Raw genomic sequence first — 27,949 nt, 5'->3', positions numbered from 1 at the left:
GATCTGGTGTCACTAACTCACTTCTACAGAATGCTAAATACAAAGTCTGAATAAAAACACAGTACTGTCTGATCCGATACAAAGGAAATCAAACGAAAAACAAGGATAAGAGAGACTCCGGGCCATGCGGACGTCAGCAAGGCTACCTCGGGAATCTCTGGACTGAAGTCAGCTCCCAATGCTCCTACTGCTGTCCAAAAGCTCCTGCTCCGGTACCGTGATCTGTGCAAAAAGATGCACAGAGTGTAGCATCAGCACAACCGACCCCATGTGCTGGTAAGTGCCTGACCTAACCCCGGCGAAGTAGTGACGAGGCTAGATAGGACTACCAATTAACCTGTGCAGATATATATATATATATACAAATACTACAAATATAACAGCGGAAAGTAATAATTAAGACTGGGAGGGGAACATGCTTTTGGGGATAACAGATAAAATAAAACGGTTGGAATAAGTAAGGAAAACTACAACTAATCTCTTCTAACACAGAATACGTGGTCGGCTACCACACGATCCCATTTCATGATATATAAGTGGTCGGCGTGCCACATGATCCCATTTCATAATATATAAGTGGTCGGCATGCCACACGATCCCATTTCATAATATATAAGTGGTCGGTGTGCCACACGATCCCATTTCATAATATATATATGGTTTCCCGGCAAGGGAACAAGAATCAATTCAACTATCCCGGCAAGGGAGAATACAAGTAACAGCTAGTTCCCGGCAAAGGAGCAACGACAATAACTTACACGTCCCGGCAAGGGAATAATTACATCTCTTTCTCTTTCGTTCATTTCTTACTTCCTAACCAAGTCATAATTCAAGCCAACGCTCCAAGGAGTTTACATGTCATATTTCCTCTTCATACTGTTCACATTATATAGCAACCATCAACTAAACAAGGAAGAGTCATTACAGAATCCCAAATAAGCACAAATAAGGACTCACGGTCATGCTAGACACCGGTGTATAGATACTCGTCACCATGCCTATACACCGTACTCCACATTTAGCAATTAGCAAATAATACCCTAATCCTATTCCCTCAAGCCAAAGTTAGATCAAACACTTACCTCGGTCCAAAGGTTAGCAATCAACCCTCAAATACCGCCTTTCCTTTACAATCCGACTCCGAAATAACGATATCTAGGCATAATTAATTTCATAATATCAATAAAGGCTCAATAACAAAATCCCATAGCCTTGATATGAAGTTCCTAGCATTCTTCCAAAGATACAAAAATTCGACCTCGGGCCCACATGGTCCAAACACGAGGCTCGGACCAAAACCCGATCACCCATAACCCCACGAGTTCAAATATATAATTTATCTTAAGATTCGACCCCAAATTGAGGTTGAATCACCCAAAATTCCCAAAAACCTAACTCTACCCAAAATCCCTAATTTCTACTTTGATTTAATGTTTTTAGGCTTAGAAATTAGTGATTAGCTGAAGAAATCAAGAGAAAACGAGGTTAGGAACACTCACCTATGAAGTTATGGAGGAAAAGCTCTTCAGAATTCGTCTATGGGGTGTGGGGAAGAAGATNGTATAAATTATGTAAAATTTACATATCATTAATGACCTCCCAAGTAGTAGTTGTTAACATACGGTTTGGATCAGTACAATGCGCATTAGCAACTTCAGTTATTGGGAATCTATATTTGTAGCAACATTTTAAAAATATATATGTATAATTCCATCTAGTAACAATTTCGTCTGGCATGAATCTGGGTTTAAGGTTATACTGGATACACTTATTCTTAAATTCCTTTATTCTAGATTGTCTATTATTTCCTTGAATAACGCCAACTGCTCTTCTAACATGAGTAATCTCAGTTGAAAATAAATCAAGGCCACTTTTAACAATTAAATTATAAACATGACATGCACACCTAACATGAAAAATTTCGGCAAGTGGTGGTTGCAAATGCAGTTTTAATATTGAAATTGCGGCATTATTGTTAGAAGCATTATCAAAAGACATACACAATACTTTTTGCTTGAGATTATAAAATTCAACAACTTCACAAATAGTAGTACTTATAAACGCAGCAGTATGACTCTGATCTTCATCATATTTAAAAGCGATAATACGTTTTTGCATACAATAATTATCATCTATCCAATGACATGTAATTGTCAAATAATTATTTCCATTAACAGCATGGCCAATATCTGAAGTTAGAGAAACTCTACAAGGAAGGTGGCTAAACAAATAACGTATGTATGTTTGATATTGTCCATGAAGTCTAAAGATATCAGATCTACAAGTACTTCTAGAGATACTTTTAAATAAAGGATTGTAAATCCTTTGAATATACATAATAAGATATGACGAAGAAGCAAAAGAAAAAGGTAGATAACCCAAAGCAATCATTTTTGCTAACTCCTCACGATCTTTCATTTTATCATATTTCATAAGACCTCCAGTAATAGGGTTTAGAGTTGCTTGATTTCCATCTTTATCAGAGCCCCATTCTATAGGATGCTCAATTCTCATATGTCTACTAAGTGTAGTGTCCCAGTCCCCCCTAATTGTCCTCCAGTCTTACGTTTAAAAGTATCTTTACTAAGTTTGCATTTAACTCTATCAGTACCTTCTATTTCGTCAAAAAATTTTCAAACCTTACTTCTTTTTCTCCGATTACTAGTCGGGACCACAGGTGGTCTACTACTACCACCACGACCACCACCCCTGCTACCAGCTCTAACACTACTAGGTGTAAGTGGTATCTCATCTTCCATTTCTAATTCATTATCTTCTATACCGAAGTCTTCCTGGAATTGTTCATAATCTATATTATTATCAGGTAATGTTTCAGGAATATTTGTAGAGTCATTTAAATTACTACCAGATGCTGAAGTACTACCTCTTTTTTTATTTCCCCGATTAGTAACAATTTTTTTTGCAGCATTAAACATATTGTAAAAATTTAACTACTAGCAACAATTAAATATGCCAATAAAATAGTAAATAAGAGAAAGAGTTAGAGGGAGTGCATCGAATTCGGCAATAAATTGAGCACTTGATGATTTCGCAACTCCAATGTTACTACGAAGAAACGTCAATTGTTCCAATTTTGAAGTTCAATTGTTCAAACTTCAAATAATAAATACTACGATAAATTAAATTCCAAAAAAAAAAAAGAAGAGCCAAATAGTTGATTTCACTTTAGATGAAGATTGAAGAATGAGAGAATATGATAATTGAGATTGAGAAATGAGAGATGAGTGAAAAAATGAAGAAGAGGGGGGGGGGGGGGAGGGGGTGTATTTACAGTTTTTCAAAGGGTTAAATTTGTAATTACAAAAGTATTAATATTTTTTTTTTAAAAAAAGGCCCAAAAAGGGCTAATTGTGCAAATCAGCCGTTGGGCAACGGCTCCTTGGCAGGTGACCGTTGCCAACGGTTAACATGGGCTGCCCAATCAACAATTTTTAAAAAAAAAAAAAGAAACTAGCCGTTAACCGGTCTGGGCCGGTCCGATCCGGGCTGGTTTAACCGGTTCTACAGTATTTCTGTTGATCGGGTTTGACCGGTCCGGTTAACCGGTTAAAAATAGGTGAACGGACCAAACCCCCTACCCCTTTAACCCAGCCCCACCCGGCCCCCTTGTACCGGTCTGGGCCGGTTCCGATTTCAACCGGTTTGGGCCGGTCAGGAAACGGGCTGATCCGGCCCGTTAGATACCCTTAGGTGGTAACGGAAAAATTAAAATTTGAAAAAGAAAAAAAAATCTTTTTAGGAGAGAGGGGGTGGGGTGGGGTGGGTTGGTGAGGGTAGGGAAGGTTGAGAAGGAGTTTTAGAAAATGTTTTCTCTTCTCTTGATAAGGAAAACATTTTCCTCCAATTGGAAGAAAATGAGTTCGTAAGGAAAATGTTTTCCAAAACATTTAAGCCAACCAAACATGGAAAAATTGGAAAACATATTCCGAAAAATATTTTCCTTCATACCAAACACCCATATAGTAAAAATATCGAGATAAAATCTTAGATTTAAGTAAAAAATACAAATGAATAGATAGAGAACGTAGACATAACATAAAAGGACAATCAATATTGAAATACCCATACATACCGTTGTTATAATCAAAGTTTAAACTTGAGACCAATTTTTACTTTTCAAGAAGCTGAAAGCTATGATAAGTAGGGGCGGAGCTAGCATGAGAATTATTGGTCAACGGAACTTAATAATTTTGGTTCAAATCCTGAATTCGCTTCTGATATCACAACTCTCCTTTTTTAGTCGATGACCCTACTTTAAGTTTTATTAATTTTTCCAATTTATAATTCAAGCAAACAATAACATGGCTCCAAGTCTTTCCTATTCCTTTAAGCATGTAACCTCGGTCACTACACCTAGTACAAATTAATATTTTTTACTAATAATTATGGTGTTCAGAATAATTGGTATAACATAATCAATTAGATGTTAAGTGGAAGGAAAAAGTGATACACAAATGGTATTCCCTCTGTCCTATTTTATCTGAAAATATTGCATAAATACGAAGTTTAAGATATTAATTTAAGTCATACTTTTATACAAGGGTGGTCCTTGTATAAACCAAGTAAAGCAATTGCTTTAATTGCTTTAGGCCCCATATTTGTGGGGGACCCATTTTTTGTTACACCTAATAGGCTATATATAAATTTAAAAAGAAGTTTATGTGAAGTAAAAAATTTGATTTCTTTGTTTAACAAGTATATATAAAGAAGAAGGATTTGCAACCGCTATGATTTCTGCTAAGAAAATTACAGTTGAAATGAATATCGAACCTGAATTTCATACGAAACATGTAATATATAGGAATTAACAATTTAATGAGAATGTTGATAATAACATCTCAAAATCTTCGAAGAGCCCTTCGGAGTTGATTAAAGTAGACAAGGCTATTTTTTTCACTTCAAAATAGATTTGAACAATTCGAAACATATGAAAATATTTTTTGTTTTCTATTTAGCGGTAAAAATTAAGATCACTTGATGATGAAAATTTGAAGAAATATTCCCTTAATCTTGAATGTTCCTTAAAGCATAATAATCAATTCGATATTGATGGTTTAGATTTAATTTTAGAATTAAAAATATTAAGAAAAATAGTACAATTAGAAGATAACGATTTAACTAATACACTCGATCAAATAAAAAGATTTGATTTTTTTTTTTATCAATACCTATATTACTTATGTAGCAATGTTAATAACTCCTGTTACCGTCGCTTCAGCGGAAAGAAATTTTCAAAATTAAAATTGATAAAATCTTACCTAAAATCAATAATGTCTCAAGAAAGGTTAAATAGATTAGCTATATTGTCACTTAAGAAAGACTTAATAGGAGTTATTGACGATAAAGGAATTATTAATAACTTTGTATCTAAGAAACGCTAGAAAAATAGACTTCAAATAAATAAATAAAAAATTATATAAACAAGTTAAGGCCCCTCATAAAGTTTGGCTTTAGGTCACAAAGCTAGTCGGACCGCCCCTACTTTTATATCAGTGTTAATTAGTGAAAGAACATATTATAATAATGTTTGAAGTCCTATAACATATATTAGTGAAATAAAATCAAATATTCATATAAACAAAACTAAACGAATGGAGTATGTACGTACATCAAAAGCTTGCTTTGACCGAGTAAACTAATTCTATTTTCTCTTTATTAAGCTAAATAAGACCTTTATTCAATTTCCACGTTAATGAATCTTGCAATAAATTATTTAAGTTTTTACCCCATTGACTTCACGACTTGCCAATCACACATGCATGCAATTGCTAGTCAATTATATATTGTGACATTTCTTTTGGGGTCAGGATTTTAACTTTATGAATTTTGAACTTTCAGAAAGACGACTTCAAATGCTAATTTGATTTTAAATTTAATATATGTACGTATTTAATAAATCTCTTAACACTAATACATTATTTGAGCTAAAGTTACTGAATCATGTATCTAAATTACGTATTAGATAGTTCTTCCAACTGTTTAATCATTAATTATACTTAGAGAGAGAACCACAACTTTTAGATAAATATCATATAAGTACTATATAATTCATGTTAGAATTGACGTATCTTTCTGTATAGCTTAACTTAAGCGGCCCCAATTAATGCAGTATTGACTTCATATATATACATACATATATGCTACGTGGCTTATAAAAAACAATATGATCAATGATATGAGTTGAGTTTAAAGAAAGAAGTAAGAATCCCTATAGCCGATTTCAACTTGTTAGAGACAGAGACACAATTATTGTATGAAAAACAAGACGAAGATGGGAGACGTGGTAATAAATATGGATGATGAATTAATTTCTGGTGCCATATCTTTGTGTAGAATTTGCCATGAACAAGAATTTGAAAGCTTAAAGAGCTTAGAAACTCCTTGTGCATGCTCTGGAACTGTCAAGGTAAACTAATTGCTTTTGTTCACTAATCATATCTTCTGTTTAATTACCAAATTTAATCTGTAATTAACTGGTTTTTATTATGGGGTTTCTTTGACTATTTCTTTTAATGATCACATATTATTTCTAATATGGACTTTTATTTTGATCAGTTCGCGCACAGAGATTGTATACAAAGATGGTGTAATGAAAAGGGAAATACAACTTGTGAAATTTGTTTACAGGTGCAAAAGTAATTTCTTCATTTTTATCAATATTCCAAAGGTTTTTTTTTTTTTTTTGCTTAGCCGTTCGACGTTCGACTCATTGATCTGACTAATTAGCTAGCATTTAGATATAGATTTGGTTAAAACTTGAAAAATGAGTTTTTGAAGTTGTGTTGAAAGTTGTGTTTAGACATATTTTTTATTTGAAAAAATATGGAACGAAAATTTTACGCAAAAATTGTCCTAAAACTGGCAGTTTTTGGGAACTTGATTTTTTTTTTCCTTCAAAAATTGATCAAAACAAGCTACCAAATTTGTGGCCAAACAGGTCCTTAGATTCGCATCGTGCATAGGGAAAACACTTCTTGTCAAAATCTTCTTCTTTCTAGGAATCGAACTCGACACCTCTGATTAATTACGCTACATCCCTTAGTGGTTACGCAATACGTATTTTCTTGTCATAATTCCAGTTCTTGTTTCTTCCCCTGATTTTTTCAATATGTATAATCTAATATTATTAGGGGCCAAAAATACTTTACTGATGAAATATTTAATGATGCAGAAATTTGAATCTGGATTCTATGTTCCATCCCCTAAGAAGGTCTACTTGGTTGATAACACAGCAGTGACAATTAGGTATTATCTCATCACAATATTAAAGAAAAAGAGAAGGAAGTAAGAATAGAGGCAGTATCACGATTTACATTTTATGGGTTTTTTTTTTTTTTAATTTCTCACTCAGTGTTTGGTACTCGTATTGGAGCCACACTATATCTGGATTCGCGCCGCGTAGAACCCCATTCGGGGGGAAGCACATCCTACCAAGGATTTTTCCATACTCAAGGCTCGAACCCGACCTCTGGTTAAGGAAAGAGCAGCCCCGTCCGCTGCACCACATCCTTTTTGGTGGTTATGGGTTCTTAATTCTATCTGCATCCAAACCTAGCTCGAGACATGTCTCAATATTTTTTTCATCAAAAACCATTACCTAGTTAGATTCAAAATTCAATTACTAAACATCTGATGTTACTATCCTAAGAATTTAAAACCCATAAAGTTCAAATCTTGACTACGTCTCTGAATCTGTAATATGTGAGGTGCAAAGCTTGTTTTTTGTAAGAAAAAAGCAATAAGTATAAACAATTACTAATTAATTACAGAGGAAGCTTGGAAGTTATAAGAAGATCAGAAGCAGAACCAGAATCATCAGCAGAAGAAGAAGAAGAAGAAATCTTGGAAAGTCAATGCTCACAAACTAGGGATAGAAATTACTCTTATTGTCGAACTGCCCTTCTCATTGTAAGCACTTATTCTCGCACTCTTTTTCCTATTGTATTGTTAACTCAGAGGTGGATCAAAGATTTTTAGTTTAGCTAATTTGCTTATTAGAAATCATTATATATAAAAAGCGGGGCCGTGAGGCGAGACGTTTTACCTTTTATGAGGCGAGGTGTAAGACCCGAAGCATGGGACATAAGCCCCGTATATATATAACGCGAGTCAAAGATAGTAGATGCTTATGCGTCTGTTACGTATATTCTGTTGTGTTTTTCTAAAAAGTGTGAATGAGAAATGGAAGAGGCACCTTTTGGATTGCACCTCTCCATCTCACCTTTTCTTTGTCTATAAATTTAGTGGCTTGGCCTCAATTTTCAGACATGGAAAATCTGAAAACTTCTTCCCTCTTCTATATTGTTGCATTATTTTTCAAATAAATATAAGTGTCAAGTGTGATTTGCTCCGTCTAGTGAGTTCGTCAAAGTTCTGTGATTTGTAGTGCCGCTAGCACAGAATAATAATTCCGTTATATCCTGGGAGGAATTAAACCATAACCTTGGACAACGGTGAGGGGATTAAAATTTTTAAGGACACACAAGCAACTTGTGGGCTCAGAATTATTTTATGTTTTGTTTATTGAACTAATATTTTTTCCTTCTCTAATTTTCTGATTTTGAATACAGTTCCTAACATATTCTATGTATCAATCCATGTGCTAAATCTATGTTGACAATCAAAAATTGGCAGTTCACAATTGTACTTCTGATGAGACATGTGTTAATGGTGCTCAATGGAGGGGCAAAAGATTATCCCTTTACACTTCCTACTGTAAGTGTTAATTAAACAAATCCAACAGTTTATGTCCCGTGGTACTTAATTTCCCTAACTACTACCTATATTGCTAGGACTTTCCTTAAATGCTTCCCAATCAGTATCAGATCCTCTAAAAATGCATTTTCTAGAAGGATTTGACACGTACCTTACGCTACAATTGAAGAGTCTGAGCGACATAGACTATTACTAGTGCTTAACAACTTTATTGGTTCTTGCATTTGCAGTTGATTCTTATAAAAGCTAGTGGGATAATCTTGCCAATGTACATTATAATCATGATGATCACAAAAATTCAGAACGCCAACGAGGGTTGTAGTAGAGTGGTAAGTATTCTTTAATCCTTACTCAAAGGTCTGGGTTCAAGCCTTGAATATAAATTCGCCTTCGTTAGGGAGCACTTTACCCCTAATGTAGAATTTATCTTACACGATTACACGAATACAAATTTAATCGAGCCACAATTTAATGCTACTAGTACTGTAAGACAATCTGAAATTTTAACTTGTTCTTTATTCAGGATTCAGAAGACATTATATCGAACGCTGACGAGGACAACTAAAAAGACGATCGAGCATCTAATTGCATATCTTCTCTAAACTGTAAATTTTATTCAAGACTTATACCCGGTGTATATACCAAATTATGCAAATTAATTATAGCAATCAAAAATTAAAGTGAATATACATATTACTTCCATGATAACATGTTGAAAGGATTATATGCAAGATACTTGTTTTGTATTCATTGGTTTGATACATTGGATAAATTTGTACCCGTTCATTGGATTTTATTACACATGTAAGAGTTTTATGCTTGAAATTAAACACTATCTTTGGACTGTAAAGCCTAGGTCATTGTTGGATTTTTAGTTAAAACTGAGGTGAATGAGAAATGGAGGAAAAAAAACTGATTACACACTGGTGTAGCGATACTTCAAACCCCATTGTTTCAGCGAACATAAATAGCGGTATCAATCACACTTACTTTGTTTGTTTTGTAAGAAAACAATGCACAAAGAAAGAAAGAAAGAAAGAAAGAAAGAAAGAAAGAAAGAAAGAAAGAAGAGATTTCAGAATTTTCATAAGAAAAATATGAGGGAGTGACGTGATATTTATAGCCAACAAGTTGGGTTCAAACGAAGAGGAGCAACTCTTCCATATGACTGTTCTCGTAAAACGGCTATTACGTACTATCTATTTACGCAAAAAAAAGGAAACTCAAACCAGAGGAAATTCAAATTACCGTTACGTAAACGGTCGATTTGGATTAAAATATTAATTTAATTTAACTATTTCACAAATAAATTTGGTCCAAAAAATTAATCAATCAATCAGATAATTTGACCGAAGCCGAAGACGAGTTTAAATAAGGCTAGATCTGAAAACTCCTCCAATAACAATTGGAGCTAACATCCCTGAGGAGACCCATATCCAACATGCAAGTAAGGGAACAATAATTTCTGGCAATAAAACAGTGAATACTATTCATGCTGCTAATAGAACGGTGATTTTGGAGATTACTAAGCTCGATGGGAAAGAATTTGCTAACCTTAAGCCATAGGCAAACCTCTTTCAGAGGAATAGAGCAGTCGAGAATGGTATGTCTTTGTCTTACATACCTCCACAGATCATTGATTGCCAAATTGTAGTGCAATTAGACAAAATTGAAATTGATTTAGAAATGGAGAAGTGGAAAAGTGCAGTGATAGCTTATATCATTAGGGAAGTTCCTGGATACAACACTATGAAGAGGTATATTGCTTTGAACTGGGAAAATGTTGATGAGCCTGAGTTATTTCTACATGAATAGGGCTATTACATTATTAAATTTCAGACTATAGCACACATGCGTGAGATCTATTACTCTGGGCCATACACGATCAACAATAGACCTATTATCCTAAAACCTTGGACACCAGATTTTGACTTCAATAAAGAGTTCCCTACTGAAATCCCCTTATGGATCCAATTCCCCAAGTTGCCTATGAATTGTTGGAGTCATGACTCTTTAAGCAGAATGGTTAGTGCAATTGGGATTCCTATTTACGTAGATGAGTGCACTGCAAAGAAAACTAGAGTTTGCAAGGATGCTAATAGACGTTAACATCACTAAAGAGATGCCTTTGGAGATAGTTGTTAGGATCCTAATGGAAGGAAATTCAAATAAATAGTCAGATATGACTGGAAGCCTAGGTATTGCCAGAAATGGCTAGTGGTGTGGCACAGAGCAGTGACCAAACAATCAACAAATGAAATAACCTGTAAGGAGAAGAGAACCTAAGAAGGTAACAATGGAATGGAGATTCAAAGGCCCATTGAATGGAGGAGATAATCAGGCCACTCAACTAGAGGAATAAGTTCAGCAACAGACACAGAACAATCCAATGTATGTTCAACCTTCTCAGTAGAGTAAAGAAGTTCCATAGGGCAGAGAGAATGTGATGATACCTTCTGGAGTTCAAACACAAGAGAAGAGGGGCAACTTTCAAACTCCAATACAACATCAGAGAGACAACTTGGATTCAAGAATAAATAAAAGCAAAGCTGCAGAGACAATGCCTGAACTAAATATGGTAAATTTTCCAACACTATCATCTATCTCAGTGAAAAATGTATTTGAGCCATTGTAAAGTGAAAGTTGGATTATAAATTCCTTACCACCTGATAAGGGTAGGGGTAACGTGATATACTGATGAAGTGGCTATTTTGGAATATCAGAAGTGTAAATAAGAGATACAAATAGAAAGAGTTAAGGAAGTATATTAGTAGCCAGAAAATAAAGTTATCTAGTATAATTGAAAGTAGAGTCAAAAAACATAATGCAAACACGAAGATGTTGAATATAATCCCAAGTTGGAACTCTTATACAAACTACCAACATGCACCAAATGGAAGGCTATGGCTCATATGTGATCCCTAATGGTTTGTTGTTACATTGTTGAGAATAGAAGCTCAGCTTATACATTGTCTAGTACATGATAGACTAGGTGTGGTGGATTGTGAACTTACAACCATTAATGGTTATAATACTCTAGAACAAAGAAAATAACTATGAGAGACTTTAAAGGAGTTAGCAGTAAGAATCACTAAACCTTGGCTACTGTGTGGTAATTTCACTGTTGTGTTATATCCTAATGATAGACTACTGGGTAACCCTATTAACTATACAGAAATCCAGGAATTTTCTGATTGCTTGACCACACTATCATTGAATGAACTACCTTGGAAAGGAGAGTATTACACATGGTCGAGCAAACAACATAGTGCAGATAGAGTATGTATCAGACTTGACATAGCATTTGGCAACTTTGAATGAATGATGTAGTGGGGGCATGTGACTATTGAGTATGGGCTGCCATTTATTTTTTATCATGCTCCTATGATACTAACATTACACTCAGCTCCAAAATATGGCAAAATACTATTCAGATTCTTTAATGTTTGGACTGAGCATGATAGTTTCATTGCCATTATGAAAAGGATTTGGAGACAATTATATGCAACTTACCAGATGAAGAATATTAGGATGAAGTTGAAGGCCCTAGGACCACATTTCAAAACTTTGAATAATGAACATTTCAGAACTATCATCTTAAAGATTGAACATGCTAGAATGGACCTAGAGAACATACAGGAGAAGATCAATACAACATGTAATAATACACTGCTTGAAAAAGAGATGAGTGTATTTCAGAATCTAGAAAAATGGTCTCTAAAAGAGGAAAGTGTCTTGAAATAGATATCTAGAGCAAAATGGATTAAACTTGGTGATTCAAATACCAAGTATTTTGCAATTTTCGTGAAAGAAAAAGTCAGAAGAAGCAGCTAACTGAAATTGTGGATCTTACGGGAGATAAACTTATTCACCCTGACAGCATAAAGCAGGAAATTATTGAGTTTTATAAGTCTCTAATAGGATCAGCGGCCCACTCTCTTCCTGCAATAAACAGGGTGGTTATGAGGAATGGGTCAGTTTTGTCACAACAACAAAAGGTTTCTCTATGTGCAGAGTTCACTGTTCCAGAAATCTATGATGGATTATGTGTTATTAACAATGACAAAGCTCCAGGTATTGATGGTTACAATGCCTACTTCTTTAAGAAGGCATGGATGATCATCAAAGAGGAAGTATCTCAAGCTGTGAAAGAGTTTTTTATCACTGGGAAACTGTATAAAACTGTTAAGTGCACTACTCTCACGCTGGTGCTTAAAATACCCAGTCCTAACACAGTCAAGAATTATAGACCAATTGCCTGTTGCACCATGCTCTACAAACTAATATCTAAAGTGCTAGCAATAAGAATACAATAAGTTATTGCCTTTATCATATGTGAAACACGGGATGGTTTCATTCTTGGCAGGAAAATTGCTGATAACATTATTCTTGCACATGAGCTAGTGAAGGCATATACAAGGAAACATATTTCTGATAGATGCATGATCAAGATTGATCTCCAAAAAGCATGTGATTCAGTTGAGTGGAGTTTTTTGGAGTAGGTTCTAATAGAGCTGGGTTTTCCTATGAGATTTGTTGAATGGATAATGGAATGTGATGCCACTGTTAACTATACTATCATGATAAATGGAGAATCCACCCCACCATTTAATGCTGCTAAAGGTTTGAGACAGGGAGATCCCATCTCTCCCTTTTTATTTGCCATAGTTATGGAGTATTTTAGTAGAAGTCTCAATGGTCTCAAAGAAGTGAAGGAGTTCAAATTCCACCCAAGATGTGCGAAAACTAGGGATCACACATCTTAATTATGCGGATGACATCCTACTATTTGCTAGAGGTGACCTACCTTCAGTCTTTGCCATCCACTTATGTTTTAGGCAGTTCTCTCAAGTATCGGGGCTACAGGCTAATCTGGGGAAAAGCTTGGTTTATTTTGGTGGAGTCCCTCAGGTTGTGAGAATGAATATCCTGCAGCATTTAGGTTTCACATTGGAGGAGCTAGCATTCAAATACCTAGGTATTCCACTTGCAATAAGAAACTTTCATTGATACAGTAGCAACCTTTGATAGAGAAGATATTTGCCAAGAACTCCTCCTGGACAGCAAAAAAAACTCTCATATGCTGCCAGAGTACAACTTGTCCAAACTGCTCTCTTTGGTATACAATCATATTAGTCGCAACTATTAACTTCAATTGAAGATTTCAAACTGCAAAAGCTACACATGGTCTGGAGTAATGTGATCACAAAAAAGGCTCTAATAGCCTGGGATAGAATATATACACCTAAATCTAGTAGGGTTTAATAGAAAAATTGGTTAGTTACCAAAAAAAATAACAAAGTTAAAAGAGGTACAAAATGTAAATTTTTATAATAGACTATCAATAATTCCTAATTAGCTAGAAACACAGACATCGGGCCCCCCACACCCCTTACCAAAAAAAGAAGGAAAGAACAAAGTAACAAGTAAAAGGACTAACAATCCCAAAATTGAGATCTATTTAATGTACAATAGTGTATCAATTAATTCTCCGTGGTTAAATTTTAGGAATAATTTCAGATACCTCCCCTTACGTTTCGCTTTATCATAATACCTCCCTTGTGGTTTATGATATTACACTTGTCTCCTTATTTTGATTTTTTTATAACAATTCCTTTATATTATTTATTATAAATGTGAACAACTACAGTATGATAATTTTACCCCTAGTAGTATTATACTCTATTGTTGACAGAAAATTATTAAAACTGTTACGATTAATTATGTAAAATAGTAGCTTTACTTAGCTTAATTCTCAATTGGTTAGTATAGCAGTAGTTAGGTCGTTAGGGTGACAGTTGTAGCCAACTCAGTTGTTAGTTAGTTGATTATGTTTTGCTTTGTTTCATTTTTGTTCAGACACATTTTGTATACAATAGGTTCTCCACTTCGAATTCAATCAGAGAAACAGATTCTGGAAGATTCATTTCTCCTTCTTCTTTCTTCTCGCCCTTCCCTTCTCACATGGCGTGAAGATCAATCTCTCATCACCATTAAGGTTCAACTGAAGCTCGAACTACTGTTCCATTGACAAATCTGATATGGTATCAGAGCCAATCACAGGTTTTGACTCATTTTTTTGATTCTGTTAGATCCCAATCCATCATTCTGCATTTCGATTAAATCGTGCTCATGCAAGTTTCGTTTTTCATCGATCTCGAGTCGTAATTTTGGAAAAATTGTACTCTGTTCACTATTAGCTTCTTAGATCTGTAATTTCTACATTTATAATCTTCAATCAGTTGGAATATTCATATTGTGTGAGATGACTATTATCGATGATAATGAACATGGCTGAATCTCCTAATCAGCCAATTGTTGATACCAGTAGCCCCTTTTACATGCATCCATCTGATAATCCTGGAGCAGCACTGGTTCCTGTTCCATTTAATGGTTTTGGATACCGTTCATGGAGAAGAGGTGTAATACGAGCCCTATCGGTGAAAATAAAGCTAGGTTTCATCAATGGGGAATGCAAAAGACCATATCCAAACTCATTGAAGAATCGATTGTGGGAAAGGTGCGATAACATGGTAACTTCATAGATTCTAAACTCTCTAGCTAAGGAAATTGCAGATAATGTTGAGTATGTGATAGACGCAATCGAATTATGGAGAGAACTTGAAGATCGATATGATCAAACTAATGGAACAAAACTGTACCAAATTCAAAAGGAAATCAATTATCTATCCCAAGGAACTCTTGACAATACTGGTACTACACTAAGATAAAGAAGCTTTGGGAGGAACTCAACAATTTGATTGCCAAAATCTCATTGTACTTGCAATTACACGTGTGGGGCCAAGGAAAGTACACACAAATCTTAACGAGGTTCATACAGTTACTTATGGGACTGAATGAGACATACACTGTAGTTCGAGGTAGTATACTCATGATGAATTCTTTTCCCTCAATTGCCCAGGCTTTCTCACTACTAATTCAATAGGAAAGACAGAGAGAAATTATGCCAAATAACCATCTAGCTCTTGAATCAGCAGCCTTGAATGCTAGCACAAGCAGGCCAGGGTCCTTCAGGACTAATTGCTCTCCTAACAACAATCACAATAATAGAAATAGACCATTCTGTGATCACTACAAGAGACCAGGATACACCAATGAGAAATGTTATAAGCTTCATGGATAACCTCAGAGTTTCAATCAAAATCAGAATCCAAACTTAAATCATAATCAGGTCTCCAACTTTAATCAGAATCCAAGACAAAATTTCAATTATTATCATAATCCCATGGTAACCAGAATAGTAAGTTCAATAGAGGAAATAGAGCGGTGGCCAATGCATATGTGGCAACCACAGATACACAATCTGCTGATAGTGAGAGACCTGTTGCTCATGATAATGCTCAAAATGTGAGCCTCACCAAAGAGGAATATGGTCAGTTAGTGAGTCTGTTGCAGCAGTTTCAATCAGGAGGAGGAAGAGATTGCATAAGTAGTGCCAACATTCCAACTGGAGCAGCAAACTTTGTAGGTATTATAGCTTGCACATCCTCTATTGATTCTGGTAAGTTGTCTTGTGAATGTTTCAAAAACAAGACTGACTCATGGATTATAGATTCAGGGGCATCAAACAACATGACTTTTAACATATCCCTATTAAACAGTATAATAACCTTACCCTATCCTTTATTAGTTATACTTCCAAATGGCTACAAAGTAAAGGTGACGGAGATTGGTAATGTGATACTCACTCCTAAGATCACTTTAGACAGGGTAATGTTTGTCCCTTCTTTTAGATACAATTTGATTTATGTTCATTCTTTGGATTCTCACCTCAATTGTCTTGTTGCCTTTGCTAAACACTATTTCATACTGCAGGCCTCTTCAATGAAGAGGCCTCTGGTGATTGGTCAAGGATGAAGTGTATATCCTGTGCCCAAGCTGCTTAAAGAGCAACAGTGCAAGCCCTGCAGTAAAGACCTCTGATGTTTTATCAACTACCTTTACTTATTGCACTTGCAACACACAGTGTCCTTTTCATTCTGTTGTAAATAAGTCATCACATGTCAATAAGTGTGTTTCCTTTCATCCAGTTGTGAATAGTCCATGTGCAAATAATGGAGGACAATTTTCTCTTATGACTTCATTTTCTAATGCATCTTTTCATTTGTGTTATGGAGATAATATGGATGTGTTGTGGCACAATAGGCTTGGACATGTCCCTTTTATCAAAATGAAAATTATTTCTTCTATTCCTGTAACCTTCTCTCCGAAACAACCTTTTAATTGTACCATTTGCCCCATGGCTAGGCAAGAAAGACTCCTATTTCCTCAGAGAACTAGTACAACTAGCAGAATTTTTGAACTACTACATGTTGATCTAGGGGCCCATATCATGTCCCCACACATGACAGACACAAATACTTTATCACTATGGTAGATGACTTCGGTAGATCCACCTGGACTCACCTCTTATCTAGCAAGAGCAATGCTCTCCAAGTGCCCAAATGCTTTATTAATCTGGTGGAAAATCTATTTGTTGTGATTGGAATAGCATACTTGCTTCTATGCTGGTGAACTCTAACCCATTATTTGTTGTGACTGTCAAGGCCATAAGGTCAAATAATGGGTTAGAGTTCACCAAGATAGAAGCAAGTATGCTATTCCAATCTAAAGGTACTATCTACCAAAGAACCTGCCCCTATACACCACAACAGAATGGTGTGGTGAAAAGAAAACATAAGCACCTCCATGAAATAGCCAGAGCACAACTCTTCCAATCCAAGTTGCCACTAAAGTACTCGAGAGAGTATATTCTTTGTGCCACCTACATTATAAATAGATTGCCTTCTACCTCTCTTAAAAACCAGACTCCATATGAGTTATTGTACAAAAGAAAACCAAAATATTCCCATTTAAAGAGCTTTGGGTGTCTCTGCTATCCTACTGTACCAAAATCACACAGGGACAAGTTTGAGCCTAGAACAACACCACATGTCTTTGTTGGTTATACTTTCAACACGAAAGGGTACAAAGTTTTGAGTCTAGCCACTATGAAGATCCATATTTCCAGGCAGGGATGTAGTCTTTAATGAGTTCATTTTTCCCTTTGCAGTCAGCATGAATGCATCTTCTCAACCTCATGTTCCTCATTCCATTCCCTTCATTGAGTCCCTATATGAAGAACCTTCTGGTGATACAAACACTGCACAACATATGTCTGATGTTCTCATTGATCAAAGGAGTCCTGATATCACACACAACTCTATGTCACATGCACCTGTTGCTTCTCCATTACCTTCTATAGTACTTGTATCTCCACTACCTTATTTACCACAACATTATACTGAACAACCCTCTGTAGAACCTCTACAATTGAGACAATCTCAAAGACTACATAGGCCACCTGGTTATCTGAAAGACTATGTAAATTATCTTCCCAACCTAAAACCAAATATTTGATCTACTAACTCCCAATAGTCAGGTTCTTGTGAGAAATATTTGTCATGACAGGGAATCATCATCATATGTGGAGGTAGCTATTGATACTGCATGGCAGGTTGCAATGACCCAAGAATTTGAAGCATTATATTCCAATCACACCTGGTACTTAGTTCCATTGCCACCTGGGAAGCAGGCAATAGGTTGCAAATGGGTCTACAAGGTGAAACATAAAGCTGATGGTAGCATTGAAAGGTTTAAAGCTAGATTGGTTGTCAAAGGCTACACTCAGCAGGCAGGAATTGATTACACAAAACCATTTTCACCAGTGGTGAAGATGGCAACAGTAAGGGCATTGATAGCCATTGCAGTTAAGAAAGTTTGGGCCATATCCCAATTAGATGTGAACAATGCTTTCCTCCTTGGGGATCTCCTTGAGGAAGTGTATATGCAAGTTCCACCTGGACTTGTAGTGGATAAACCAGGACTGGTTTGTAAACTAAATAAATCCCCCTATGGCTTAAAACAAACTAGTCGACAGTGGTATGCAAATTTGACCGAATCATTGTGTTTAAAAGGTTATACACATTCCACGAATGACTACTCACTCTTCTACAAAAGGAATGGAGAGTCCTCAGACTATGTTGCATTATATGTGGATAATGTGTTGCTTACTAGGACCGACCAGGAGGCAATTGCACAACTCAAAGCTTTTCTACATGAGCAATTCAAGAGCAAAGACCTGGGGCAATTTCATTACTTTTTGGGGTTGGAAGTCATGTACAAAGATGATGATGTCATTATATCCCAAAGGAAGTTTATGTTGGACTTACTGAAAGAATACAATTTCTTGGATCATAGTTCTTGTTCCTCACCCTTAGATCCCACTATAAAGTTAAACGCTAGGGAATGCACCATTCTCCAGGATCCTACTTACTATAGAAAGCTGGTAGGTAAAATGAATTTCCTAACTAATACCAGGTTGGATATTGTATACAGTGTTCAACACTTAAGTCAATTCATGCAAGAGCCCAGAGAACCTCGTCTGAAGGCAGCATTTCACATGCTCAAATACCTGAAAAATGATCCTAATCTAGAGATTTTCATATCAAAAGATGCAGACCATACAGTTAGAGCCTACTGTGACTATGATTGGGCAGCCTGCCAAGACTCCACGAGATCTATTACAAGTTACTTGGTACTTCTAGGCAATAACCCCATCAGCTGGAAGTCTAAGAAGCAAGAGACTATCTCTTTGTCCTCTGCAGAAGCACAGTATAGGGCCCTGAGGAAAGTAGTGGGGAAATTGGTATGGCTGGGCAGATTATTTGAAGAGCTGACTGTCCCTTTTTCTATGCCCATCTCAGTCTTCTGTGATAGCAGTCTGCCATCCACATCGCCAGAAATCGAGTCTTCCACGAAAGAACCAAGCATATAGAAGTGGATTACCATTTTTTGCGTGATCAACTACAAGCAGGATTGATTTCACTCCAACACACCAGAACAGATAATCAGCTCAAAAGACATCCTCACAAAGGCTTTGACTGAAATCAAACATAGTGCTACATTGGGCAAGTTGGTTGTGTTTACTACACCTCCAACTTAAGGGGGGGGGGGGGGTGTTAAGATTAATTATGTAAATTAGTAGCTCTACTTAGCTTAATTCTCAGTTGGTTAGTGTAACAGTAGTTAGGTCGTTGGGTTGACAATTGTAGCCAACTCACTTGTTAGTTAGTCAGTTATGTTTTGCTTTCTTTCATTTATATTCAGACACATTTTGTATATAGTTGGTTCTCCACTTCGAATTCAATTAGAGAAACAGAATTTGGAAGATTCATTTCTCATTCTTCCTTCTTCTCTCATGGCGTGAAGGTCAATCTCTCATTACCATTGAGGTTCAGTTGAAGCTCGAACTATTGTTCCATTGACAAATTTGATAAAAGCTCTTTTACTTACTCCCTCTGTTTCAATTTAAATGACACACTTTCCTTATTAGTCCGTTCCAAAAAGAATGATACATTTCTATATTTAAAAATAATCTAATTTTAAATTTTCATTTATTCTCTTCCTCTTTAGTCTTCTCTGAAAATTTATGATATCTACTCATGTAAAGGTAGTGATAATGTCCTAGAGTATTAAAAGTGTTAAAACTACTTAAAAAATTGAGATTTATGCAACGCATTACCGGAAAATATTGAGTTGTCGGAAAAGATGATATCACGGGTGGAAATATTAGTAAATTTAGAGATAAGACTTCTCGATATTGAAAAAATGAATGAATTTACTTAAGGCTTCTCGTTTTCTGGTGATATTAGTTCTACGCTTTCACTTTGCTTTGCTGGAGGAGATGTGCACCTGATAAATGAATTGTAATGGTCTAGAAAGTTACACGTAGCCTTTTGATATAGTAATTAGAGAAGGAAAGTTGTAATTGGTAAAGTTGATGTGACGTGACCTCGAAGCCGGATTCGAGCAGTAGTAACAGCCTCTTGCAGAAATGCAGGGCAAGACTGCGTACAATAGACCCTTAGGGGTCGTTTGGTTGGAAAGAAGTTAATCCGGGATTAATTATCTCGGGATTAGTTATTCCACCTTTCCATGGGGATAAGAAAATACTATAATCCCGGAATAACTAATCCCGAAATTAATTATACAGTCAAACCTCTTTATAACAGTCTCGTTTGTTCCGAATATTTTTGAATGTTATAGCGAAGTATTGTTATAGAGAACATATAGTATAATATAACATAAAAATTGGTTCCGAAAAAATTTGGCTTTTATAATGAAATGTTGTTATATAGGGATGTTGTTATAGATAGGTCTGACTGTACCGCAATTTTCTCCCAACCAAACATTGGATAAACTCTTCTTAAATTTAGTCTAGGAATTAAATATTCCTTATCCCTCATACCAAACGAGCCCTTATGATCCGGCCCTTCCTTGGATCCTACCCATAGCAAGAGCGTAGTCCATCTAGCTGCCCTTTTTAATTATAAAGTAATATTAAGTGATTGGTTGGACAGTTATTTAGATTAATTCTTTTATATAGTTTACATTATTTTCCCCTGGCAGTCAACAAAATTTACTGTTTAGTTTGAAAATTCTGGTAGATCCCCTCCACCCATCTACTCAAAAACTAAATGCCAAACGATCCAAAGGAAACAACAAGAAGGTACAAAACAAAGTAAGGTGCTGATAGCTAAGACTTGTCTCCATTATAAATCTTGCTATACTGTCTTCTAATTTTGACATGACAACATTAAGTGGATGTTTGGACATAAGAATTGTAAAATTCCAAAAAAAAGAAAGTGAAAATTAAAATAAAAATTAGAGTTGTGTTTGGACATGAATATAATTTTGGGTTGTTTTTGAAGTTTTGCGAGTGATCTGAGTGAAATTTTTGAAAAACAGCTTTTCGGAGTTTTTCAAATTTTCGAAAAATTCCAAAATTCATCTTCAATTGAAAATTGAAAAATTTTATGGCCAAACACTGATTTTGAAAAAAGTGAATTTTTTTTGAAAAAAGTTTGAAAAAATTCTTATGTCCAAACGGGCTTATAAGTCATCTCAAAAAGCAAGAATTTCAGAAATTGCAGTTTGACATCTTGAACACAAAGAATTTGTGGACTAGGATTACTTCTCAATTTACTAAAATGGCCCCAAAAAAAGAAGGAAAAAAAAAAAAGAAAAAGAGTTGTCTCTATTACAAATCTTGCCATGATGTATTCTAGTATTGATATGACGACATTTAGATATGGTGAAAGATCGCTCTACTGTTAACCAGAAATTTAGATTCGAGCGCTGAGAATGAAAAAACCTTTAATAGGAAGCGTTTACCTCATTTAATGGGCCCTAAGCCGACACGAATATAGATTAGTTGAGCTAGTGAGTTTCAGATGCCGGATAGTTATAAAAAAAAAGAAGGGGGAACCCGAGCACTAGCTCCCGCTATACCCGCCGGGAAAGGGTCGGACCACAAGGGCCAAAAAAAAAAAAAAAACATGATACAACCTTCAGAAATTGTAGTTTGATACCAGTATTCAGCTCAAAACTTGGGAACTAAAATATCAATTCAATTAAATGGAGAAAAAAAAGTTATTAACAATCAACTACAACATCCCTTCTTCAACCATCCAGCATTAACCAATTGCTATCTAATTTACAAATGTAAAACAAATGACTAGAAAATCAAATGAACAAATGACAAGAAACAAACACCTCATCTGAATTTACTACCTATGTGAATGAAGAAACTGATGCTATACACAGGCAACAATCAGCAATCTTATTGTAGAATTGTACAACAGAACTGGAAGTTGAAATGTGTCTCGTTTGTATTGGCGCAAGGAAGTGAATTGTTTACGAAATTGCAACTTGACTATAAGGGTGCAAGAGGGCGAAGCAAGTTGAAGTAGTACCGGAAAATGAGTTCTGAAGCTCGGGACATGGATCAGGAGACACATTTTGAGAAGAACCAGATATATCAGAGCATAGCCATGGTGTAGGGTTGGTAGAAGCGGAAAAGGTGACGTTTGATAGACATATTGAAGTAAAGGGAGATTCAGATAATCCAGAGAAATTGCCTGCTGTGGAAATATTTGTGCCGACAATGTCCTCAAAAGTGATGCCACTAACAACTGGAAGTGCAGAGGGATCAAATTTCTCATCTGGATGAGAATCACAATGACCAGTGGCCTCGATTCCCACTTGCACGTTTGCCATAACCACGCCTGTAACGATAATATCTTTGATATAACCACCCCTTCCTCTTGCCGTCTTCAGCTCAATCCCGAAAAGGGAGTCATGTAGGTAAACATGCTCTACTAGTACATTGGAAATACCGCCAGACATCTCACTACCAAAAGCCAAGGCAGAACCTGCACAAGACTGCAGCCTAACCCCTCGAACATGGACACTTGTGGTAGGTTTCCCATAGGAAATTCCATACTCATCCCAACCGCTTTTAAGAACAACGGCGTCATGACCCATGCTAATGTTGCTGTTCTCAATGCATACATGCTCAGAAGAATCTGAAAATGCATATAAGGTCTCACATTACTCCGAACAAAAAGTTGCAAACCTTCATAATTGTATACAAAGGTAAGAAATAATTTTAATTTTAAACCGACCTGGGACTATCCCATAGGTATATGGGGAGTTAGCCGGAGAATGAACTGTTATGTTCTGAACCACCACATTACTACAATATACCGGGTGAATATTCCAGGCCGGAGCGTTCAGGAAGGTCAAGTTTGAAACGACAACATCTTTGGAGCTAACAAATTCGAAAAGGTGTGGTCGAGTATAATTTAACGAATGTGCACTGAACTGCTCCCACCATATAGAACCCTGACCATCAATAGTTCCATTATTACCTGCATAAGCAATAGGCATAAGCTGGCCGCGGGTGGGGCCAAAGACAGAAACATCAAATTAGTAGATCAATGCAATGAAGGAATTCCTGCCTGTTATCACAACATCAATTAGATTATTTCCTGAAATCAAGCTGCGATATCTTCCACCTTGTGCTTCAATACCTCCACCATAAGAGGGTAAGGCTTCAACTATATCCCAATGAGCATAATCCTGCATCGCAAAACATATAATTATATATGAATGTGTATGGAGCTAGTCTCCACCATAATAATGCAGCTACAAACATTATAATTAGATCATTACAACATATTATGCAGAACATGTATCATCTTCTCTGTTGGAGTTACCTGAATGTAGACTTCAATAAATTTTATACTCTCTCCATCCCAATTTACGTGGCGGTGTTGCACTCGGCATGGAGTTTAAGAAAGATATAAAACTTTTGAAACTTGTGGTCTAAAACAAACCATATATCATTTGTGTGGCTGTAAATCAATTCATTAATGGTAAAGCAGGAATTCCAAAGATAAATTGTTTCTAAAAATAAGGAAAGATAACATTCTTTTTGGAACTGACTAAAAGGAAAGAGTGCACATAAATTGGGATGGAGTGAGTAACAGTTAAACCACAACACCTCATCGCTAAGTACTACAAGATCTCAGGCTAATAATTTCCTTCCAAGAGTTAATGATTCACCCTTTGTGATACAATAGCATCCTATCTATCTCAAAGAACACAAATATATCAAATAAGTAGGAACTTCAGAACCAGTGAACGTGCTAACCTGTGATCCCAGAATAACGGCTTCTTTTTCGAGGAAGAGTGTAAGGTGACTGGTAAGCTTTATGCTTCCGGTCAGCCACCTGCCAGCTGGAACATAGAGCTGTGCCCCGCCTTTGTCAGCAAAGGACTTGAGATAGAAAATGGCATTCTGGAACGGCACTGTATTTATAGTCTCTCCATCACCCACAGCCCCAAAATCCAACACCGATGCACTGTGAGGTCTGGGATCCAGAGGCTTGTTGAATTTGCATTCACCATCAAATTGAGCTTCAATATGTTCTATACTTTGACTTAGTGCCGACAACAAAATTAGCACTGCCTAGAAAAAAAAAAGGAAATGGTCATTCATAATTTTTTAAGTCAATGTCCTCGGTAATCAATAGTAATACACATGCAGGCAAGAGATTTAGACAACGAGGAATGCGGGAAGTGGTCAGTTAACAAGCTAGCAATACATTATCATGGTTCCATGTCCCTCCAATATTATATAGGAAATCTTCAATTCTAGCATTTCTTCACTTTAAAAAAGAAAAAAAAAAGGCCAACCCGGTGCAGTAAGCTCCCGCTGTGCGCGTGGTTCGGGAAAAGACCGAATCACAAGGGTCTATTGTACGCAGCCTTACCCTGCATTTCTGCAAGAGGCTGTTTCCATAACTCGAGCCCGTGACCTCCTGGTCACATAGCAGCAACTTTACCAGTTACACTCCCCTTCCACATTAAAAGGAATATAAAAAAAAAGGGGTCTTCGCTTTTATCTATCACATTATTTTGTCGGATACAGATGCTTGAGGAAGATGAAAATATAAAGAAAATTAAACACAGTATTGCACACTTAGGCCAAAAATATAGTTAAAACACTTTATACTTTGTCCACATTCTACAAAGAGTAGATTTTGGAAAGCACCAAGTAAAATACAAAAGAGCAAAATTGCAAAACGCTTAGGATTGCAAACAAACTCCTAAAATCTTGAAACCAAGTATTTATTTTCATGAAAAAGACGATGTAGCCGAAAACATAGGAATCCAATTTCAAGATCAAGTAAATCTCTAAAGAAATTGACGTAATAACCAATTTAGGACACCCAAATAAGCATTTTTTCTGTAACAGCCAAAAAAAAAGGACAGTAAAAAATTCAGCTCCAAGACTCAATTTTTAGCACAAAAAAAACCCAACTAAATTGAAATCCTAAACTAATTACTTCCATGAAAAAAGACAATGTAGACAAAAACATAGAAACCCAATTTCAAGATCAAGCAAATCTCTAAAGAAATTGACGTAATAATCAATTTAGGACACCCAAATAAGCAATTTTCAGTAAGAGCAAAAAAAAAAGTGTTGAGAACTCTATTAAAAGGACAGAACAAAAAATCAGCTCCAAGAATCAATTTTTAATACCAAAAAATCCAATTAAATTGAAATCTTAAACTAATTATTTCCATGAAAAAAGACAATGTAGATAAAAACATAGCAACGCAATTTCAACACCAAGTAAATCTCAAAAAAGGTTGACATAATAACCAATTTTGGACACCCAAATAAGCATTTTTCAGTAAGAACCACACAAAAAAACAGCTCTAACACTCAATTTGTAGCAAAAAAGTTGCGATTAAATTGAATATCAAGTACTGGACTAGTGTTAAAAAAGTCAATTAAGCAACAGCAAATAAAGATGAATAATACTCAATTATTTGCAACGGAGAATTGTAAAAAAAAATTAATAATAATAATAAAATAACGTACTTACTAGCCCCTTCATGAATCTGCTTTTTCTCAATCTGAAATGTAGACCAATCTCTCTTTCCCGAAGAGTTTTACAGTAAAGAATGAAGTGAAGGGGGAGAGAGAGAGAGAAACGTGTAAATGTTAAATGAAGTGGAAAATAAAGAGTAAATAAAAACATGTTAAAGATTTCGGAAAATATTTCTATTATTAGAGGCAAATCCGAAATTTACACTTTATGGTTCAAGATTTTAATATATCTTATTTGATTTGTTGAGTTTGAAATTTTTTACTTGTATTTTTTAATAATTTTTTAATAGTGTATAAAATTTGAATCCAAACTATTGGGTTTATATTAACTCATAAGATATGCATTGTATCTGCTCGATCTATTATGCATCAAATAAATAAGTGCATGATATATGTTCTCCGTACAAGATTTAATAGTCTTTTAATATATGGTTGAGTGACATTAGTGTTACTTCAACGCATCACTCAACAATGATAAATTAGTATGCTTTAGTGTCAGAGGCGGATCGAGGATTTGAACTTTGTGGGTTCAACTTTTAAGGTTCTTAATATTGAACCTATTATATTTTTTATGTTACGTGTTCAAACCCACTATGTGTTACATGTTTTAGTGAATTTTTACACTAAATTTATACTTAGCGTCAGAACTAGCGAGGTTCAAATGAACCGAATACGCCTCTGCTTGGTCTCGAACTTAGATCCGGATAAGTTCTTCGAGTTAGTAGTACCAACCTGCATATTCTCAAACCCTGTATATTCCCATAAGTAGGGTTTGGGAGTACCAACCTGCATTTTTAGTGTAAAATTAGATACTAAATTTATATAAAAATACCTTATTATATTTAAAAATTACAAAAAAAAAATGTATTATGAATCATAGTTTTATAATGAAAGATAATTAGAAAGTGTTTAGAAAAGGCGAAATGGCTTCCTGACCACTTAAACTTGCATCACTTTGTAAAGCCGATATATGAACTCTTGGGTTTCCCGTTTGAACACCTTTACTTGAGAAAATGGCACCTAATAAACACTTGTGATGGTGCGTGTTGTTCAATTGCTACTGACATGGATTTAATTTAATATTTTGTATAGTCGCATCATGCATTCATTCACATTTTTGTGGACACCTGGATGTTCAAGGTCCCACTTCTCTTTTTTTTCTTCTTTTTTTCTTTTTTTATCAAACTAATTTTTTCTACACATATTCCTTCCACTCCCTCAGAACTCGCCGGAAAAAACCTTACCGAACTGGGAATCAATTTGAAAAACTTTAGATTTTATCATCGGCAACGGCTCCGGTGATTGTCTTTTTTCTATCCCACCCAATACCTTTCACTTTCATTGTTTATCTTTTTCTCACTGAGAAAATATGAACCATCTGCAAAACCTTTTACCACCAAAAATTACAAGGAAAATATCACCAAAACTAAAAGACAAAAATCACCACCTCCAAAGATCAAAGAGAAAAATCATGTAGCAGTGAACAACTTTTACCATGATTGAAATCAGACCCAACCTTTCGCAACAAATCAACAAATAATTTTAGCAAATTAGAAAGCAGCGACCATGATCGAAATGAGACCCAATTTTTCCTAACTAATCAGAAAATAATTTCAGCAAATCAGAAAGCAACGAACACTATTTGCTTTTCAGTTTCTTTTGACCCATTCATACTACAAAATCAGACCTGATTTCTCCATCTTCCTTGATCCGATGAGTTTATTTTATAATAATAGGTGTAGACTTTTCTCTAATACGGAGCTTTGGAGTGTGATTGATAGTGAGAAGTTGAAGAATAAATAAATATGGCGGTTTAATATGGAGCTTTGGAGTGTGATTTATCAAATTTTTTGTTATGGACATAATTTGGAATAAAGGAGGAAGAGAGGGAAAAGGAAGAAGAAG

The 27,949-nt window shown here is 35.5% G+C and overlaps 3 protein-coding genes across 4 annotated transcripts; 2 read left to right on the top strand and 1 right to left on the bottom strand.

Annotated features, from left to right (window-relative positions):
* On the top strand, window positions 6,193-9,514 carry LOC109223088 (E3 ubiquitin-protein ligase MARCH8-like). The gene is made up of 7 exons (XM_019387348.1): window positions 6,193-6,427; window positions 6,577-6,648; window positions 7,193-7,266; window positions 7,791-7,929; window positions 8,656-8,736; window positions 8,967-9,065; window positions 9,260-9,514. Exons 1-7 carry the CDS (start codon window positions 6,275-6,277, stop codon window positions 9,299-9,301), a joined length of 660 nt encoding a protein of 219 aa, XP_019242893.1. The 5' UTR covers window positions 6,193-6,274; the 3' UTR covers window positions 9,302-9,514.
* Window positions 10,423-13,238, top strand: LOC109222291. The gene is made up of 3 exons (XM_019386661.1): window positions 10,423-10,493; window positions 12,548-12,910; window positions 13,103-13,238. The coding sequence occupies exons 1-3, from the start codon at window positions 10,423-10,425 to the stop codon at window positions 13,236-13,238; spliced, it is 570 nt and encodes a 189-aa protein (XP_019242206.1).
* On the bottom strand, window positions 22,188-26,191 carry LOC109215375 (probable polygalacturonase). 2 transcript variants are annotated; one of them, XM_019379439.1, is made up of 5 exons: window positions 26,036-26,191; window positions 24,296-24,609; window positions 23,601-23,721; window positions 23,265-23,510; window positions 22,188-23,165 (listed from the first exon to the last, which is right to left on the bottom strand). In XM_019379439.1, the coding sequence occupies exons 1-5, from the start codon at window positions 26,049-26,051 to the stop codon at window positions 22,495-22,497; spliced, it is 1,368 nt and encodes a 455-aa protein (XP_019234984.1). In that variant the 5' UTR covers window positions 26,052-26,191; the 3' UTR covers window positions 22,188-22,494. The 2 variants fall into 2 exon arrangements, with proteins under 2 accessions (XP_019234984.1, XP_019234975.1); XM_019379430.1 differs by having other exon boundaries at window positions 24,296-24,613; window positions 26,040-26,190.

The sequence above is a fragment of the Nicotiana attenuata genome, chromosome 2 (genome assembly GCF_001879085.1).
Source record: "Nicotiana attenuata strain UT chromosome 2, NIATTr2, whole genome shotgun sequence".
Taxonomy (NCBI): domain Eukaryota; kingdom Viridiplantae; phylum Streptophyta; class Magnoliopsida; order Solanales; family Solanaceae; genus Nicotiana; species Nicotiana attenuata.
This window is presented reverse-complemented; position numbering and strand designations above follow the sequence as displayed.